Genomic DNA, 14,046 nt, shown 5'->3' with positions numbered 1-14,046 from the left:
CTGCAAAACCGTGTCAGGTTCGCAAATAGATTTGTTCCGGAAACAATTTCATCTTTATTCATGGAACCGATTTAAAAGTAATAAATATTATTTTGATTAAAAATAAAATTAATTTATAATACATGTAAATGATTTTAATTTTATAATATTATAGTTATGAGTTTAAATGCATCCTATGATGTTCTAATAATAATATTTGTTGTTTACGAATAATATTTGTTGTTTTACATATTATAATTTTACACTTAAAATAAATATTTTTGATATGAAATAATACGATAAAAATTCACATCAATTAAAGAACAATTTATAATATATATATAATAATCGTAAAGAATTAAATTAGAATTTTAATTTATTTACTAATAATTAAAAATATTTATTATTAATTTAATATTAAATTAAAGAGAATTAATTGTAGGTGTCTTTAAAATATACATCCATCTAAAAAGTAATTTCCTTTTCCTAAAAATAAAATAGTGTTTAAGTGAGGTTATTAAAGTGAAGTAAAACGAAGGAAGAAAAGCAAGAGAGCATCTTGGATAAAAAAAAATTAAAAGGAAATGGTGACGTGGCAGACCCTCAAAACAAAAGTAATGTTGGGCCCAGGAAACTCACTCGCATTTTGACCAAAAAACGGGGTTTTGCCCCTCCATGTTAGAGTCAAGTCACTTTCCACGATCTCGCGCGAGAGCGTTTTTGACTGCGTTAGGGCAGCGGGCAGCACCGTTCGGGCAGCTTCATTTTCCTTTTTCTATCCATCTATTTTACACTCTCACTCCACGCCTCACTCAAAAAAGATAACAATCTTACACTCTCACCAGCTGACAGAGATAGAGAGAGAAAGAGAAACAGTATCTGTGTTTTCCTTTCCAAGATAGCAAGAGCGAAAGTGAAAAAAAGAAAAAAAAAAGTTTTTTATTTTTTCATAACTTGAAGAGAAGGGAAAATGTTTTGATTCTTTTAGTTTTTGAGAGCTTGTTTTTGTGTTTCTGGGTTTGAGTATCTGGAGTTGTCGAAAATTGGCGTATTTTGGTGAGATCGGGGTGTGGGTGTAGTGTGGCTGGTGGTAATGGCGGAGATTTGAGAGTTAGGGTTTGGGTTCATTTGAGTTTGTATTTATAGTGGTGGTGGTGGAAGAGTACTGGGGTGTTTTTGTGATGGTGTATTGGTCTGGGAGGTCTTGTTTGGATCTGAAGTTATCGAGTACATAGGTTGATGGAGAGAAAGTTGATGGATTTGAGTTTCATTTGTTGGGTATTGCTGATTCAGCCGCTATGCCTGATTTCTGCTAACATGGAAGGTTTGTAATGCTTGCATGGAGTCAAATTATTCTTTGTTTGATGATTTATTTATGCCTTGTTAAATAAAAAGCGAAAGAGTGAGCTGTTTTCAAGCTTATTTGGACTTTTGGTTCTTGCTTCCTTGATTTTATTGAGTTTGGTAAAGAAGATTCCTTTCTTTTTTGTTTCCTTCTTGGATATGAAGGGGTTTGTGTATTCATGAAGGAGACTCATGTTGTTTTGGCACTGCTCACTTTGGGTGTTTAATCCATCTTCATTCCCTTAGCTAAGTGACCGTATGGAATCTTTTTTGTCATTGTTTATTTTTGGTATAACAAGTCTTCAAAGATTTTTCTCCTCTTAATTGATGAGTACCATTTTAAGACAATGCCTTCTTGCTGGCCACCCTTCGCAATTCAAACCAAGTACTGAATTATTGCTTCTATGCGTAGTAACAGTGTCTACCATGGAATGTGTCCGACCTTTATGATTACGTTCACCTCTCTTCTGGTCAATAAAGTCTTAGTTGTAACCTACTAGACGTTTTAGAATATATGCTGTGTTGTATTCTGCCAAACTGACCGAAACGTGTCTGTGTGTGCTGTCTTGTTGCATTAACTCGCGAACTCCTCAATGTTTCTCGATCGTTTTTTTTTTGTGCTTTAAAGTGTTTTGCCCCAATCAATAAGATATGTTTTTGAAGTGTGTTTTTTTGGGCGCTCATGTGCCTGTCGTGTTGTATTGATCGGTGAATTTCTGTATTTTTAATCCTGTTTTTGTGCTTGAAATGTATTTCTAAATCTATGTGATATGTTCTTGAAGTGTATTTTTGTGCACACTCGAGTGCCAGTCAGGTTGTATTTACTAGTGAATTTCTCTGTATTTTTCAATCCTGATTGTGTGCTTGAAGTGCATTGCTCCAACTCGAACTTATATGCTATCTTATTGAAGTGTATCTATTTGTCCCTGTGCTTGTTCCTGTCGTGTTGCAATTAACTAGGTAAAATTTCCTTTATTTTTCATTTCTTATTTTAGGGGCTTGAAACGTCCAATATGTCTACATGCTATCTTATTGCAATGTAATTCATGTGCGCCATGTGTGTGCCTGTCGTGTTGTTTCTATTTTTCAATACGGCATTTTGTGTTTGAAGTGTATTTCTCCAACCTATATGGTATGTTCTTGAAGTGTATTTTTTTTTTTTACAGGAGTTTGTCGTGTTCCATTAATTAGTGCTTGAAGTGTGTTCAATCCTGTTATTTTTTGTGTGCGTGAGTGTGTTAGTTCAAACTGTGTGGTATAATATTTTTCTTTTGTGCAAATTTCTAACTACTTTATCACGCAACTTTACTGGAAAAAATCATCTGTGTGGATTTGAAACATGTTTATTTTGAACTTTAAAGTACCTGATTGCATGCGCTCGTGCTTTAAAACAGGTGATGCTTTGCATAGTCTGAGGACTAATTTACAGGACCCTAACAATGTTTTGCAAAGTTGGGATCCTACACTCGTCAATCCATGTACATGGTTTCATGTAACATGCAACAATGACAATAGTGTTATCAGAGTGTAAGCTGCTTGTTCCTTGATATCTGTCACATCTATGTTAATTCTGTTTGAATAGTTTCTGTTAACTGAGGACGACTTCTCTAATGGTTGCTTTTGATCTTTACTTTGTTCTGATGTCAGTGATCTGGGGAATGCTGCTTTGTCTGGTCAACTTGTTCCGCAGCTTGGTCAGCTCAAGAATTTGCAGTATTTGTATGTTATCACTTGATTTGATATTCCAATGTTTTTTTGTTCTTTTGTAATTTAATTTTGTATGGGCCTTGTTAGTGAAGTGACAACTTTTACTTAACTTGTTTAATTTGGACATGTGATTATAAATTATTTAATGTGACTCTCATGTTGGTTCATGATGTAATGGGGTCCTGGTTATTGAATCTTCAATATCCAGCTGGATGATCATGTTGTGTGTTGGCAATAATACGTGGTTTCTGTTCCTTTTCATCTGGTTTTTATAATTCTTTTGGACTGCTAGACAGACTAGGTGATGATGCTTATCTGTGTGCTGCTCCATCCTCACTTAAAATTATCTGTCTAGTCGTTTCAATGGAATGATTATTCATATGAATATTACTACGGGGGAACATGGTGTTCTAACGTTTAAGTTTGCTATGCAAGTCAACCTAATGGATTGATTTTATCTGTGTTTAACATGAGAAAAAAAGAACTTGTTTTACCTTGCATTTATTTTAATAACTCTATCCTTATGCAGAAGATGGGGTGCTCCGGAATCTAATTATTGAATTTCCACGAAATATTTAATTTTTGGGACAGATGCTGCTTTTACTAATATTGATTGAAGTATCTTTTATCTTCGTAACTTTTTGATGTAAATTGTTTTTCATAATAGGGAACTTTACAGCAATAACATTACTGGCCCTATCCCAAGTGACCTGGGGAATCTTACTAACCTGGTGAGCTTGGATCTGTACCTAAACCGCTTCACTGGCCCAATCCCAGATTCATTGGGCAAGTTGTCAAAATTGCGTTTCCTGTGAGTATAGATTCTGAATTTTTTATTATGTAAATAGCTGTTTTTTTTTTTTCTTTTCTGTTGAAGGGTAAAAGATTGATCTGGTGTTTGTCAATCTTGTGGATCTTAATATCCACATGGTTCTTAATTCTTTTCTCCTGTTATGTCTAAGGATAGCCGGCTTAACAACAACAGCTTGTCAGGTCCTATTCCCATGTCACTGACTAATATTACTGCTCTCCAAGTTCTGTAAGTGCCACTAATACGCCATGCATTTTTCTCTTTATTATTTCTACGCGGTGCTAATATTTTCCCCTCAATTTGTGTCACATGTAGGGATTTGTCTAATAATCATCTATCAGGAGTGGTTCCCGACAATGGCTCCTTCTCATTATTCACTCCTATCAGGTCTCGTACTGAAATTCGTGTTGTTGTCATATTGGTTCTGATATGTAAGTTTTTTCTGAACGTGCTTCCTATCTCAGTTTTGCAAATAACTTGGATCTATGTGGACCTGTTACTGGGCACCCCTGTCCTGGTTCTCCTCCATTTTCTCCTCCTCCTCCTTTTGTTCCTCCACCTCCAATTTCTGCCCCAGGTAATCTTCCTTCTGTTGCAATTGATCTTTTAGTTGTAAAGGTGATTTTACCAAGCTTATGGTGATGGCTATTTCAATTTTCTATTATAAAGGTGGCTTATAGTTGCTGACCATCATACAGACGCACCTGTGTAGATGAATATTTTTAGTCATGCTATGGGACTGAATTTGTTTTTTCACTTGTGGTGTTTAAGATCTCTTCCAGTTCTCTGTGGAAAAGATTCTAGTATTTCATGTAAACATGTTGAGTTTTGAAGATTAAATTCTTTATTAGCCCATTTGGAATTGAAAATCATTGGTCAGTCATATCTTGTAATATCCTCAAGATTCGGTTGTATTGCTGCTCCTACGTGGTTTATATTTGTATAGAAATGTTTATTTATGTTAAACATAAAGATAGAAGAAACAGTGATGATCCAACCTTTCTGTATATCTAATTTCAGGAGGTAACAGTGCCACAGGAGCAATAGCTGGAGGAGTTGCTGCTGGTGCTGCTCTATTGTTTGCTGCACCTGCAATTGCATTTGCCTGGTGGCGTAGAAGGAAACCACAAGAATTTTTCTTTGATGTGCCTGGTGAGCCATACTTGAACAATGAATGTAACAGTTTCTGAACTTATTTAAAGAATATAATTTGACTTGATTGCGTATGTTTGCAGCCGAAGAGGATCCTGAAGTTCATCTAGGACAGCTTAAAAGGTTCTCTCTACGAGAACTGCAAGTTGCAACAGATACTTTCAGCAATAAGAACATTCTTGGGAGAGGAGGATTTGGTAAGGTATACAAAGGACGGTTGGCAGATGGTTCATTGGTGGCTGTGAAACGGTTGAAAGAGGAACGCACACCTGGTGGGGAGCTTCAGTTTCAGACTGAAGTAGAGATGATTAGCATGGCTGTGCATAGAAATCTCCTCCGACTACGTGGGTTTTGTATGACACCAACAGAAAGGCTACTTGTTTATCCCTACATGGCTAACGGAAGTGTTGCCTCATGCTTAAGAGGTAGATCTTCTGTTTCATTTTTTTTAGCTGTTACTATTCTTTCATTCCTTTCTTTGCCCCTCTCCCCCTCCCCATCTTGCTTGGAACAGGATTCTCAATGTCGTATTTACCATTTTTCCCGTAATTCTATTTTAGCATAAGCTTATGAAAGTAGTATAGTTGTTGGGTGGTCAAGCTGTGACATGTTATATTGGGAATGATGAAAACATCGAACAAGTTATGCACTTTTTTTCTTTTAATTTGGTCAAAAGTATACATTTACACCCTGTGGTTTAAAAAGGAACCTGTAGCTGTAAAAGCCCCTGAGGACTTCCTCAAGTCTAAAATCTTAACTGGTCTTAGCTCTTCTCTTAACTTCTTAATGTCATCTATCTACCCATTTAGAGCCTGGGATTTTGGCCATGTTTATTTTATATTGTTTAACCAGGTGTTAATTGCCATTAACTTAATTATTAAATTTATTATCCTTCAGCTTGGAAAAATATTCTCAATTTTATCATTTTAATATGGCATTAATTGGGAAAGTTTATTCCTTAATTCCAATGCTCAAAGCAAAAAGAGACGCTAGAGTAAAGATATAAAAAACTATGCTGTTTTATGGAATTTTTTTTTAAGCTTGACTGCCAAACTGGAAGAAATCAAGGTGTGCATAGTAGCACACATTCTGTGCTTAAAGTAAATATAGTTGGCCACCTTGGATTTTTAATCATTCAATCATTCTTTATTTTAGAGCGTCCTCCACATCAAGAACCCCTGGATTGGCCAACTAGGAAAAGAATAGCTTTGGGATCTGCAAGGGGTCTTTCATATTTGCATGATCACTGTGATCCGAAGATTATTCATCGTGATGTGAAAGCTGCAAACATATTACTGGATGAAGAGTTTGAGGCTGTTGTTGGGGACTTTGGATTGGCCAAACTCATGGATTACAAGGACACCCATGTGACAACTGCTGTAAGGGGCACAATTGGTCACATAGCTCCTGAGTACCTATCCACTGGTAAATCTTCAGAGAAAACCGATGTTTTTGGTTATGGTATCATGCTTCTGGAGCTGATCACTGGACAGAGAGCTTTTGACCTTGCTCGGCTGGCAAATGACGATGATGTTATGCTGCTTGATTGGGTATGTTTAGCCTAAAAGTATATTTTGTGTTTCAGTTATTGTTTATCATGCAGTTAATTTCATGCAATTCCTTAATAGCCGGAGTACCAGTTCTTTTTATATTTATTGTTAGGAAGAATGATTGTGTCCATCTATAATGTGCATAAGATGTGTATTGCATAGATATATATCTGACATGCAAATATGGTTAAAGCTTATTAAACAATAACTATATAATAATGCAAATCCAAACTAAGCATTATTCTTCTTCCAAGCACGATTCAGAATATTGACATTTCTTTATTCGGTAAAATATGCATCTGAGCTATGCCAAGGCAAGAATCACAAGTATTCCAATTCCCTTTTTGTTTGAGTAGTTGAGAATTATCTGCTGATGTATTTTCCAAAACAAGCTTTCTAATATGTTTAAATTTCCCTTTTCTGTATTATATAATGTATGTAAATCTAATTCAGCTGAATGTTTTCACAGGTAAAAGGACTCCTGAAGGAGAAAAAGCTTGAAATGTTGGTTGATCCTGATCTACAAAACAATTACATAGAAGCTGAGGTAGAACAATTAATCCAGGTTGCACTGCTCTGCACACAAGGTTCCCCTATGGACCGACCAAAGATGTCAGAAGTGGTGAGAATGCTTGAAGGTGATGGTTTGGCAGAGAGATGGGATGAGTGGCAGAAGGTGGAAGTTCTCCGGCAGGAGGTGGAGCTGGCCCCTCATCCCAATTCTGACTGGATTGTCGACTCGACCGAAAATCTGCATGCAGTTGAGTTATCTGGTCCAAGGTGACCTTGGCACAGTAGTAAATTAAGAAGAAAAGAAGAAAAGAATGGATTTATTTATGACTTGTTTTTTAGCTATAAAAGTTTTCTTTACATTTTCCTTTTTGGTTCCTTCAAGTGCCATATCCTCCTGATTAATCTCTTGTAAGTCCGCTGCATTATATTCATTTACATTTGTGCATAGGGGTCGCTTTGTCAAGTTGCAATTTGTATCATCTGCTGCATTTGATGAAGTGATTTTTACTTAGATGAAACAATGGCCACTTAATCTTTTTGTACACCCTTCTTTCATATTCCTTCAATCTATAGTTTATACCCTATCTCATCTCATACATGTTTTGCATGATTGTACTAGTGGCCCTAAAAGCCCTAGGAGTTACATTTTATTCAGATCGTTCTTGCTGAAAACCTATGTTAAATGTGGATTTTGTTGAAGTTTTTCACCAAATTATGGAAATAGTACCATTGACAAAACTTTGAAGCCATGATTTTGTGTAGTGGTCTGTAATACACAGGAATTTGTCTTGTAAGATCAGAAATTTTTATGCTTTTAAAGAACCTCAAATTGAAAAACTGTTTCCCATCGACTTTTTAGCACTCTTAGAAACTATGTTTTGGGAATGATTTTTAACCAATTCTTTTTCCAAAATATTTTCACTTGCTTTTTCTACTAAATGATTTTCATGGAAAGGTAGAAATATAAATTTTCCAAATTAAAATGGAAATTTTAATGAAAAGATTACCGTGTTGGCTTTGTTAAATAACATAATATGGTAATAATTTTAAAATTATAGTAGATGTCAAAGGGAATTTAAATGAATATATTTTATTGGCCAAACATACTTTAATTATTGTTTAGAATTATAATTAACATAGGGGCATTTCAAGTATGAAAGCTTTATATAATACCAAACAGATTCTCTTTTTGAAAAATTTTCCTTGTGTAAGTTAATTTATTTGAGCACTAATAAAAATTTCAAGTTTTTCTCTTTTAAAATAAGCTTATGAATGAAGTATTATAATCTCATTTGTATCAAAAAATTATCTCCAATCATCATTTTTTGTGAGAATTACTATCACCAAAAAATCCCAAAATATTTATTTCAGAAATAAAACATTTTTTTTATGTTTAAATCATAAGAGAATATCAACTGAAGAAAGATTTAAAATGTTTTTGAAATTGAAATAACTAAATTTTATAATTTTCCTACAAATTTAGTTATTTCAATTCCCCTATCTTAGGAAATTAAATCTTCCTACAAATGACATCTGCAGCATCATAATTTCCTATTTAAGTATATTACATTTTATTGTAATATATATATATATATATATATATATATATATATATATTATTTTCAAATAATATTTCTTAAGTTTAGTCACTTTAATCAAATATGGTTGATAAAAAAATTTAATCTAAATTTTGACACACCATATCAAAATAACACAAAAAAAAAATGTACATGTTTTTTTATTCCAATAGCTTATTTTCTTCATTTTTCCCTAAATTTAAAAAAGTATTATTTCTTATCTTAATTTATCTAAAATATTGAATTTCCCAAAACATCCGTGTTAAACTAGTCATAAGATAAAACAAAACAGTAATGAATTATAGTTGAATTTATGTTTTTTTTTTCAAATATTACACTTATAATACCTTATAGCCTTTTTTTTAGAAATTCACTATCATATTATTTTTTATCCAAACTATATACACAAAATTTGATATCAATATAAATTATTTAATATCTTAATCATCATAATGTATATTTTTCAAAATGTAATATAAATTATTTGATTTTAAATTGCAGTAATATAAACTTATAATTTAACGGTTTATATATATATATATATATATATATATATATATATATATATATATATATATATATATATATATATATATATATATATATACACACGAGAATAATATTTGTCACTTTTCAGTGAGAATAATAATTTCGAATCACTTAAAAGCCTATTCCACACCTAGCAATGGAATAAAATAAACTAAAAATGATATAATAAAAAAAGAAATATAAAACACTAATGCATGTTAATTTGATGTTTAAAAGATAAGGTATATAAAAAAACCTCATTTCTTTATCAATCATGAATATCATGGCGTGATTTTTTTCTAATAAAAAATGGTGTGATATTTATAGGTGCATGTATGACATGCAAAAGTCAATGAAGAACACGCATAAAGACGACAACATATATGTCTACACCGTGTGAGATCCAATCCTGTCCATTCAACATGCACGTGTGTTAAGATTAATAATTACGTAGAAAAGACACCACATGGATCACTATAATGAAGTTCAATGCAAAGACAAAAATCAGAAAACAGGTTTCAGTTTCCTTCAAAACTCGTACACATAGTTTATTCTAATCGAATGCCACCCATATAGAGCCATAGCAAAACTACAACCCTTAACTTTGCGCTAATCACATTCAACAAAGTTATAATTGTTTGGAATAATTCAATTCTGAATTTAAATTTTACATAAAAATAACGAAATCAAATACTATATAAAATAATTTACAAATTTAATATTTTAAGATTTTAAATAAAGTAGTGTGAAGAAAAAATGTTTATCTAAATTTTTTATTTCTTACAATAGAAACAGTAAAGCAGGTTTTGGAAGTAAAGATAATATAATTCTATAGTTTATGAATGAGGTACAAATCTTATCTTACAAACTTTTTTATAAGTGGAATTAGATTTAAAATTTACTTCTTAACATAGTATCATAGTTATTGTTTAAAATTCTTAATGGCTAGTCTATATAAATCAAAGTCCTAGCATAAAATAGCAGAATAAAATGTCAAAGAAAACTTACTTAGATGAAAAACTTAGCATGAAGAAACAGTGAGAAACTAACTCTGGTTGTTGTTGTATTGAGAAGGTGTATGATATTGGTACCCTTGAATCTAATAGCTGCCCAGCCATTTTTAGGCACTGGTACTGTATTTAAAAGTGGAGGGTCAATGGAATTGTAGGTACACAAATGTAGTCACTTATCAATGACTTAGTGCACATTTACTATTCACAGAGAAAAAGTAAACTTGCCTTAAAGAGTACTTTATAGTGTTAGTTTGATAATGATTGTGACATGTAAAAACCAAACCAAATAGATTAAAGCCACAACAACAAAGTTTGTGAAATGAAATTTTGATTCATACCTCATTTTGAGCAAAGAGGAGACAGACCACCAGTTTTTGACCATTTAAATTGATAGCATCAGCACTCATTGGTGACCCTCCAATTTTATGAAATTCTGTGTACACCTTGTTGACATTCTTCTTCCACCATAATGCTTCATACAAATTAATAAAAACTCTTGTTAATTTTTTAAAATGTTATGTAAGTAATTGATTATTTAAGGAGACAGCACAACTGTAAAGGCTTGCCCAATATGATTGAAACTTCTGCATCAAGTTAGGGAAAAGGGTAGGCACTATGCTACCTTGAGTACACAATTATTGCCCCATGTATACAGTGACTCTTGACCAGTCACTATGAACATGAAAAATAAGGTCCTGCTTGAATTTTTCTCTAGCTTTGACTAAGCATTGAGTGATTTGTTCAATGCCATTTGGCCATGGACTCATTATCTGCGTCACACATCATAAAAAGAAACGTGCATCTGCCGCATTAGTGTCACTGGTTGAGGATTCAGTGATTTTTTCTCGAAAAAAATCATGTGTACAAAAGCTTTGTGGAAGCATTTATGGAGGATTTGCATTTGAAAATTAGAAGAAGATATTTAGTTGGTACAAGTTAAGGCGTATTAAGTTTTGTAATTAAACATGGTGCTTGCAATCTGTTTAAACATATAAGATGAGAACGTTGTGCTTGTTTTTTTCCTTGCCTTTCAGAACTATGTTGTTATGCAGCCTATAACACTTTACACCTTCAAATATACTACTTACTGAATATCAGTAAATAGCAATTAATGGTCCCTTATATTAGTAAATATGCTGTAAACTTAACACAGAAATAAACTATCTAATACTTCATAATAGTATAATCTGTATCAAGGTTACAATAATCGCATTCGATAATTTAGACCACCTTTATTATGCAAGGGAAAGCACAAATGTGCTGCTTTTTTTGTGAAACGTGAAATTGAATACTTCTACTTTCAATATCTACATTCATTGCAAGAACAGCCACACGGGCACCACAGATTATTTCACCATGAACGAGATGCTCCTGGTAAAGCAATGAAATACGGCAAAGACAGAAATAATATGTATTTAATTCGACCAATAATCCAAATAACTTATGCAGCTGTATATTACTCACTCCCGAGCAACATGAAAGTCATAAGGAAAAATGTGTAGTAGTATTAGAATTTTTGTCACAATCATGACTAGAATACCTATTATCTGAACTATGAAATCCAAAATTTGAGTTTTGTGAGGTGAATAAGTTGGGATATGAGAAATCCGAGCAAGCATCCACTGAAGGCAATCTGTTATGCTGATGAGGGGATTTGTCATGTAGGGAAGAACCAGAGTCTTCCTTGGGCGTATCAAATGATGAAAAACTTGATGAATGAGAGCATGAGAAGGCATGCTCATGTTCCACATCATTTATGACATCACCATCATGGTCAATTGCTGTATTTTGATCAGTGAAATGTCCCTTTTCTGTTTCAGATTTATTAGCAACACTTGTACAGAATGGATTCTCAAAGCTGCTATCTGACACATTTGCTCTATTTTTTTTGGTATGCTTAGTACTACGGATTTCAGCAGTTTCAGCAGCAGCCAACACATCCTGTGACTCTAGATTGGCTTCAGTTTTTGTCCTAGACGTACACTGTTTACTTTCCTTTTTACCAAATGAAGTAATGGGTTTATCTTTGTCAAATGATTCAAATTGGCTTGATGAGTGAAGATCAACTTCACTGTGTTTTTCTGCGGGAAGAGGCAGTTTTGACTCACATTGACTGCAATATTTAACGGGGCCATTCTGACAAGGAGATAACATGTTAACACAATGAAGTGAGAAAAAGAAGTAATAAACTAAGAATACCATAGTCATCTTATTTTTTCATCTGGCTAGTAAATCCTAAATAGCAATACTATGTTATACTTACCAGTAAATCCTCGTGTTTTTTAAGGATCTTGGTTTCTGAAGCAGTTGGATCCCAATCTAAATTATGCTCAACGGCAATTTCTTTCAGAAAGTTCAGTTTCTTTTCCTCTGAAGGTGCTTGAACCGACAACAGCTCTATTAACTGCCATTGTAATTCACATTGTTATTATTTGACTGTGCAAATTGATGAAAAGGATACAAGTAACTGATTACAAGTTTTTTCTAATATAAAAGTTCATGGAACCTGGCGATTAACACTGCAATCAGGGGTGACATGTGCTGCTGAAGATACAAAACCCTTTCCATATTTGGAAGCAAATAGCGATTGAACCTGTAACAACTCTGGCAGATCAGCGCATCTCGGTGCAGCAAAACATACACTAGATATTGCTTCCTTCAAATCAAGGGGACATTCCCTGAACAACATTGAAAAATCAGATTTCTAACTCCAAAACAATTACACTGGTTCATTCAAATTATTAACTTATTATGCAACAATGTGTGTCCTCTGCAGTGTTAGCTCCAAGAGACCTTTGCATGTATGAAACTAAATGCAAAATATCACATTTTAACAGCTGCTCTGTTTAGAACAAACAAATCGAAAAACAAGTTGGTCATTCATATATGTCGTTCTTCCTCCCTCTTACCAATATCAAACACTTTCAAACACAGCTTTTATATTGGAATGTTGACTCTTATCAATGCATGTGCATGTTTTGTGATTGTTGCTTTGTTCTTTTGCAAACCTTTGTGATTGGATCATCGGAAGGCGTGCAATAATAAGTTCACAAAAGATTTGAATGATATCTTGAGCAGCCATCATGTTCTCCTCTCTCATAACATGCTCCACCTAATATCATCATTAGCAACAACACCAGGTGGAAAAGTGTTCAAAATCCTGAAACAGAAACATTAAACAGTATACATCCCGTGGAAGCGAAGGGTATTATTATTGATACCTTAACAATGGCCTTGGTTTCTTGACCAGCCTCAAGTAAAATAGCAACGTCATTTCGCATCTGCTTTAGCTGAACCTCTCTTCTGTTTCTAAGCAACTTTATACGAGGAATTGTGAGCTTCAGCAAGGTTGCACTGAAAATGGAAAACAACAAATAACTTCAGCAGAAAAAAATAAAACTGAGGAGCAGATAAAGGAGACAAAAGTAAGTACCATTTGGAGGCTTTAAAGGCTTTGTTGAAGAAGCAATGAAGCTTTGGCATGGTGAGGATGAATCTGTGTAGGTAAAAAATAGCAGAGGGCTTAGAATACTGAAAGTAGAATGGGAATTCATTAAAGTTGATACCTTTGCGTAGCAAGCAAGAAACCAGAATGTGGGTGAGGCGTAGTATTCAGATTCATTAAACACATCCACATCTTCACCTTCTTCTGTTCCTACTTCGTATTCTCAGATTCATTATATAGAAAATGGGTAGTGAACTTGTCCATTCTAAAAACATACAAATGGTGATCACAAATGAATATAACATGTCATCAGGTAAAGAGACTAGTTGAAATTAAAACCAAATTAAAGTGAATTTGAGTTTTATATTTAATTTTTAATGAAAGTCCCAGCAAAACCCATTCACGAGTACTCAAATACTGACAGAAA

The 14,046-nt window shown here is 33.5% G+C and overlaps 2 protein-coding genes across 2 annotated transcripts; one reads left to right on the top strand and one right to left on the bottom strand.

Moving 5' to 3' along the window:
* Positions 1–772: 772 nt before the first annotated feature.
* Positions 773–7,650, top strand: LOC114190313 (somatic embryogenesis receptor kinase 2). Its single transcript, XM_028079145.1, has 11 exons — positions 773–1,303; positions 2,718–2,850; positions 2,971–3,042; positions 3,698–3,841; positions 3,998–4,069; positions 4,157–4,228; positions 4,306–4,418; positions 4,862–4,993; positions 5,077–5,418; positions 6,149–6,543; positions 7,013–7,650. Exons 1-11 carry the CDS (start codon positions 1,219–1,221, stop codon positions 7,325–7,327), a joined length of 1,875 nt encoding a protein of 624 aa, XP_027934946.1. The 5' UTR covers positions 773–1,218; the 3' UTR covers positions 7,328–7,650.
* Positions 7,651–11,394: 3,744 nt separating this feature from the next.
* On the bottom strand, positions 11,395–13,846 carry LOC114192389. The gene is made up of 7 exons (XM_028082097.1): positions 13,741–13,846; positions 13,608–13,670; positions 13,396–13,528; positions 13,183–13,286; positions 12,681–12,852; positions 12,438–12,578; positions 11,395–12,310 (listed from the first exon to the last, which is right to left on the bottom strand). Exons 1-7 carry the CDS (start codon positions 13,809–13,811, stop codon positions 11,657–11,659), a joined length of 1,338 nt encoding a protein of 445 aa, XP_027937898.1. The 5' UTR covers positions 13,812–13,846; the 3' UTR covers positions 11,395–11,656.
* Positions 13,847–14,046: the final 200 nt, after the last annotated feature.

Source organism: Vigna unguiculata, chromosome 7 (genome assembly GCF_004118075.2).
Source record: "Vigna unguiculata cultivar IT97K-499-35 chromosome 7, ASM411807v1, whole genome shotgun sequence".
Lineage (NCBI taxonomy): Eukaryota > Viridiplantae > Streptophyta > Magnoliopsida > Fabales > Fabaceae > Vigna > Vigna unguiculata.
Note: the sequence above shows the minus strand (reverse complement) of the source record. Positions and strands in the feature narration are given on the sequence as shown.

What these genes read in the sequence shown, in the direction of transcription:
- LOC114190313 (XM_028079145.1), top strand. Translation starts at nt 1,219, where the DNA reads ATGGAGAGAAAGTTGATGGATTTGAGTTTCATTTGTTGGGTATTGCTG. An exon ending in CTCAAGAATTTGCAGTATTT is followed by an intron (nt 3,043 to 3,697) that starts GTATGTTATCAC and finishes TTTTCATAATAG; the next exon opens with GGAACTTTACAGCAATAACA. An exon ending in ATTACTGCTCTCCAAGTTCT is followed by an intron (nt 4,070 to 4,156) that starts GTAAGTGCCACT and finishes TGTCACATGTAG; the next exon opens with GGATTTGTCTAATAATCATC.
- LOC114192389 (XM_028082097.1), bottom strand. Translation starts at nt 13,811, where the DNA reads ATGTGGATGTGTTTAATGAATCTGAATACTACGCCTCACCCACATTCT. An exon ending in TTCTTGCTTGCTACGCAAAG is followed by an intron (nt 13,671 to 13,740) that starts GTATCAACTTTA and finishes TTACCTACACAG; the next exon opens with ATTCATCCTCACCATGCCAA. An exon ending in AAAAACACGAGGATTTACTG is followed by an intron (nt 12,311 to 12,437) that starts GTAAGTATAACA and finishes TCTCCTTGTCAG; the next exon opens with AATGGCCCCGTTAAATATTG.